The 6,563-nt window shown below is 32.0% G+C and overlaps 1 protein-coding gene across 2 annotated transcripts in view; it reads right to left on the reverse strand.

The window, feature by feature from the left end:
• The window catches only part of LOC124357661 (sterol regulatory element-binding protein 1), a 42,991-nt gene extending 42,015 nt beyond the window's left edge, over positions 1–976 (reverse strand). For both annotated transcript variants that reach the window (XR_006921960.1, XM_046809639.1), the window contains exon 1: positions 819–976. Coding sequence is in view for 1 of the 2 variants with exons in the window: in XM_046809639.1 (XP_046665595.1) it covers positions 819–942 (124 nt within the window). In the remaining variant the exon portion in view is untranslated. The remainder of the gene's footprint in view (positions 1–818) is intronic.
• Between the last annotated feature and the right edge of the window lie 5,587 nt (positions 977–6,563).

The raw sequence follows: 6,563 nt of genomic DNA on the forward strand, positions 1-6,563 counted from the left end.
ACAGCTGACAGAACAGCACAAGTTGAATCGAGTGCAGAGCCCCAAAAAGTTTTTGGAACGCTCCGAACTCGAAGACGATAATTTTCTCTACTCTATTGTCACTGGAGAGAAACTTGGGTTGCCCACTACACACCTGAAACTAAGGAGTCAGTCTAAACAGTTTTCATAGTATTTATAATTATTATAAATACTACATAATTTGGTATAAGTAGTTGTAGCAAGAATTCTTCACTCATGAATATTAATGATTCGATATTAGCAATCACTCGAGTGTTGGATGCTTATTGTACTGCAGCCTACTCTAGAAAGACTGTGAAATGTACATAAGGATCCTAAAATAGATAATGGAATAAATTCCTCATTGTGTCATTCCTAGCATAATATATGGCTGTTAGTGAAAATAACTTACTACCTATATAACAATCTTTTGTGCACAAAAGTTTTTGACCACTTCATAATTCATTCGTTAAATGAAAATTATACTAAATTGATGAAAATATCATCAGTTGTTTTTTGTAATGTAGATAACAAGCAATCCGCAAAGTTAAAAAAGGGAATAAAACTTTCTTTGAAACCAAGTTATCATTCTCTTAATTTGTTAATGTTACTAAATTTGTTAAGTGCATGACACCTAAAATTAAACAATAAACACTAGAATAGGTCACTAAAAATACATGTTAGAAATACAATCAAACCACGAAATTAAACTAAATTTTGAAAAATATGTTCAATATTGTAATGTGATAACAGTGACATTACCTCACGACTTAGAAAAAACAACTACTAATAATAAACTTATACAATTTACTCTAAATTACCATCTAATCCTGAAAGTTCATTTATGCTGAAATCACAATTAACACCAAAATTTCCGTCTCCTTCAAAATCACTAAATTCCGACATTTCTGAGTGTTGATTTGGCCAACCTCCAGAACCAGCCATAGCGTGTAAACAACTGGATCATCGCATGACCACAGAGCCAATAGAAACGCAGAATTCATATCGTATGATTTTACGTCAGACGAACAGTTGTTTTTTTAAGAAGAGTACTTACAAACGTCGCCACGTGTTCCACTACTTTCACTACCAACATATACAAACTATTACAGATCAGGTAAATACAAAACTATATACGTGAATGTTAAAGTACATCAGGCAAAATATTTGAAACATCTTAAGTCAAGTTTAAAAATCACAATTTGAATTTAATGTGAGCAAACGGTCTTTATTAACCTGACCACTGTAAACGATAAAGTAAATTAAGTAAAATTAAAATCATTTTAAACCTAACTTTAAATATTGTGCATTAATATTTTTCTTTTATATTTTAGAGCGCTTGCATAACAAACTTAGAATTAAAACAACTCGCAGTTTTAAGTAAAATAGATATGTGTAAATGCACATTAGTTGTGAAAGGAATAATGTTATATAAGTTTAGGTGTGCTGTGATAGCACGAACTGATCATTTATCGCCCTCTTAATTTCTCGAGAATCTGCTTAGAGTAGTGTATATAAACTCTCGGATTTCAGTAGAGTTAGGTGTGTTGAAAAAGTCTTGACAAATTGTGGCACGCGGGCACCTACATTAGTGAAATAACCAGAAATGAATCTCTAAAATCTTATTCGTACTACAAATTTACATATTTTAGGTTTCAAATTCAATAACGTGCTCTTAAAAATCATATCTATTTACAAATCCTTATGTGGAGATTAAAAATATTCTTTGTAAAATTTGAAAGAGCAATTGCAAGAATTTACAATACACTGGTGTTATTGAATTATTGATAAGAGATTTTAACTTACCATCCCTAATTTTACAAATCCTATTATAATAGCGTTGGTAAACATTGTGTAGCTTCTAAAATTACCACTAACAATTTTCGTATGCGTAACAATTCATGTCTCAACAAATAAGTTATTGGATGATGTAAGTTATTGTTTGAAACTTTTCTGAAACCCTTCATAAACTGCAATTATTATTTGATGGTATTTCTGATCATAATCTTCTTGTTAATGTTAGGTCCTTTTCAGTAGACTCAGTAACAGCTCCACAGAGGACTACAAGGTCAGCACTGCCAGTTCACCTACTCCGATAAAACGAGAAGAGGAGACGTCTTCGACGCATTTGGCAATAAACTCGAAACCCAACTACCAATGTGGACTCCAATCTAACTTGTAAAACATTTACTGTCTGATTACAGGATTAAAACTTAGAACTGCTAGCTGGCTTCAATCGGTCTCGTGGATAGCAAGCGCTGGGAGAGCAGCTATGGCTTTGTGTAGCGAATAAAGTGTGTCAACCTCTACATTGTAACCATGGTTTCGTCTACTCGAATTCTTATAAAACTGAAATCTTTGCACACATCATGGAGGAACAGTTTAATTGCATGCAGCAATTTACATTGCCGCGTTTCATGGCATCAGAGAAAGGGCAATGTTACAGCACTAGAAACTCTTCTGGCCTGTTTTGTAGAAGCGTTTAATTAATCACTCCGACTCTTTTTATAAGGTCTGGTACAAAGGCCTTCTTAATAAACCTGCTAGTAAATTCTATGAGTCACCGTTACAGAAAGCTGCAGTACACCTTCTAACGTTGCATCTGGCTGACAAACCCTACCGCATTTGTTTGGATAGTGAACTGTCATATATAAAATCTATATATATATATAAAATCTTCTGTTGAGTTTAATTTCAATAAGAAATCCCAACAACTTAACAGATTGATACACATGATTATCAATAAGTAGAATGTTTTGATGATTTTTGGCATTATCTTACACAATCGTCTTAGCCTTCTTCTGTATCAATTTTTATTCGTCAACTTGGCCCATTGAAAGTGCTAGATATTTCTTATGTTTGACCTAGCCTTAGATTCTCTTCTGTGGTTATTGTAGCATTTGCTTCACAAGCAAATTAAATTTGAATTAATAAATAATTATGCAAGAAAATATATACGAAAACATTTTACAGTATATAAAGTGTATTCCTATTTACTTTTCTCCAATCCCATATTTTGCACGGAATACTCTTGCAGGGTACATAGAATTTTTTTGTTAGACAGGTTGTAAGAACTATCTGCAAAAAAGCCTCTGGGAAATTGAAAGCCTCTATTTATTGTCCTTAAATGTATGGTAGTTGTTTGCTTTATTATATTTGAATGACATAAAATTCAATAACAGGATTCCTGAAAATGCTAAACTCCTTCTATGTACAAGTTTCGAACAAAAACTTTATGGCTAGTTTGAATACAATTCATTTTATTAAATTGAAACATATTTGGTGACAGGAATAGAAGTAGATTTATATTTTGCAACTCTAGTATATTGGCTTAATAATATATGGTAATAGTACGTATTATTTATATGTTTTAGAATTAAACTGTATATGTTATCTAAACTATCGTTATAAGAAAAGAAATTATAGAAACCTGTCCATTTAGATTTCATTCAGCTAAAACAAAACATAACAGTAATATTATTACATTTCACCAGCTTCTTCTTATTGGAATATAAAACTTAATTTATAAACAAACACTGCAATAATGATTAAATTTTGTTTTTGTAAGGGCTTTCATGTTTAAGGAACACATCATTAGACCCATATAACTGAAATAAAAGTGGTTCAAATGATAATACAAACAATTTAAACTGAAATAAAACACAATACCCGGGAAACGAGCTTTCCTCGATATTTTTTCAGGTAAATTGTGTTTTGGGATTAATTTTATGATATACTTGTCCGCAAAAGACAAAACTATAAATGCTACGGCTAATTACTGTACTGTCATCTTCTGAATTAATGAATGCTAGAACAAAATATGCGTTTTTTGTTTTTTATTTTTTATGAAACTCTTCCGAATATGGGTTAAAAAAGGGTATAAATTTATTTGAAAATGTGGGTTAATCCATTAAAATTCGTTCATGCAAACAACAGTCACCAAAAGAATTTATATTTATTTAATTAGAAACACGTTTTTCAGGGAAATGCAAAGCATTGCAATGGATACACAACATTTCAATTGGTCCTAAGGTGTGATATTGTGCAGCTGCAGTAACGGCAAATTTATATTTCGGCAAATAATAAATTATTAAGTCCTAAAGCCATACGACGTGTTTTGTCTCGACGTCTTTGTTTTTCTAACCGGTATTTTTGTTGCTCGTCATTTTCAGTACCTACACGCTATGACGCACGCTCTTGTGAAATATCTAAATCATGAGACCTTTCTGCTGCTATAATGTTAGTTAAGGTTTGCAGGCATTTGACTTTAGCAGCACGTGTGGGACGAGTTGTACGAAATACGTAAATAGATTTAAATTTAAAAAGAACTAGCGGGCCCGGCGCGCTTTGCTGCGCATTTCAATAATTTTTTGCAAAAGTTGCCCGCGGCTTCGCACGCAATTTCCCGTTGAAAACAGTACACTATATTCACTTATTCTTTTTCTATCACATTCTAAACATTGCTGAGATAATTGATAGTCGTTCCATCGTGAGCCTCTTGGGCGTATTATGAAGGTATGTACCATATTCCTGCCTCTATCTAGCTGTTACCCACGGCTTCGCACGCAAATCTTAAGAACCGAAGTCCTTATATTACTTAGTAAATTTTTTTTTTACTATAATAAATTTTAGATTAAATTAGTTATATCTCCGATGCCACGATTGAGCTTGCTTTGTTGTCTCGATCGAGAGAATATGTACACACGGAGTTTTGAGAACCATACTTCTGTCAAAAAAAACAACTAAGGTTGATTTTATAACATTCTTTATATTTGTAGCCAACGTAAGATAGTAATTATGATATCTGCATTACTCTTCTGATCAAGCATGAGCATGGTTTATATTAAATAAATATTGCAGTTAAAGGTGAATTTTTACGTCAAATTTGAATTGTATTATCTGGATAGTAAAGTCTATGTTTAACAGTGATTGCAAAAACAGTTTAAACAAAATTTGTCGTTTCTCTTAAGCTTACTCTATGCTTTAAAACTATAAGTGTAATATATGTTTACAAAGAACAGCTGATTAAAAATTTGAAAAGACGTTAACATATGTTTGCTGCAATGCATTTCTTATGGGTATTTCTGTAACCAGTGGGGCGGAATCCTGAATCGGGAAAGGGATGGGCATAGCTTATAAACCTTCTCCGTGGAAAAATACATATACGTACAAATTTTCATCATGATCGGTCCAATAGTTCACGATTCCATAAAGGACAAACATACAAACATTCATTTTTATATATATAGATGAAAGTATTCATCAACTTATATTAAACCAAAATTTACTTTCGGTTTGAAACAACGTTAATTTATACAACAACATTTATTTTTACTTTCTGGCATTTCTGATAAAACATTACCTGTGAGGTATTCGTCAATGTTTCTTATTCAGTTACAGTTAGTTTTTTCTTGTTCATATATTCATCGTATATTAAAGATCTTTTAGGCATTTTTAAGTGAATATGTGAGTAAAAGACATATTTTATCAATCATTTAACCTTTAGCCAAATAGCCAATTGCTTACTACTCTTGTTATAAGTCAGATTGTCATTTACTATAGAATGTAAACAAAGAAATAAAAATAAATAAATTTGACTTAGTAACAGTTTTTCATTGCTTGTAAGTATGGATAAAACAGTCTTATAAAAATGAGACCTAGCTAGGTCAATTTACCACCCCCGAAACCCCCTCTATACTAATTTTCATTAAAATCGTTGGAGCCGTTTCCAACATTCAGATTATATTTATATAATCTCCTTTTCGGTCTCGGATGCTGGATGTACCAAAGATTGTGTGAGATCTTCAAGAGTTTGATAATATATTCAGATTTGAACATTCATCTCCTAGAAGTGCTTGAGGTCGCAAAGACACTGTTATCTCCTTTCCATTTTTAAATGTACTAATGCGTAGTTTGGATTTGTTTCAACGAGGTATACTTCATATGAAAAAAGGATCATACTTGTTTTGTCTTACATTATCTTTAATAAGGACCTTTCCAGAATTCATCAACGAGATAGGCAAAGACAAACCATTTAAACATATTATGAGTAGTTCGTTTTTTTTTTTATTTTGAGTGCGAAACAAACTGCTCTCCAGATCGTACGATTCCCAGATTTAATTCAAATTAATATTAAATTTGGAAATCTTTTAAATCTTATCTCAACCACTTTCCGAAAAGTGACATTTTGGTTTATATTATTTTGTAGTTAAAAATTATTTTCCCGAATTCTTTGTGGTCAAAATATGGGTATTTTCCTTAAAACAAAGAAGGTAGGTCAACGCGGACGCGTGGTCTACCTCACCCTGTTTAACGGAGTTAGTAGTTTAACACTTACTCCAGAGGTGAAATATTGAACTAAGTTTCCGAAAGTAAGTACTCGAAACAACCGTTCGAAGTAGAAACTATCGAATGCAATGAATATAATTCTACAGCACTAATTGACACCTTAAGAATGTAAATAATTTCTTAGCGAATCGGGATGTTCTGTTTATTGATTATCTCTGCAAGGTTACACATATTACAATATACGTTTCAAGATTGTTACTACCGTCACTTTAACAATC

Source organism: Homalodisca vitripennis, chromosome 3 (genome assembly GCF_021130785.1).
Source record: "Homalodisca vitripennis isolate AUS2020 chromosome 3, UT_GWSS_2.1, whole genome shotgun sequence".
Taxonomy (NCBI): Eukaryota; Metazoa; Arthropoda; class Insecta; order Hemiptera; family Cicadellidae; genus Homalodisca; species Homalodisca vitripennis.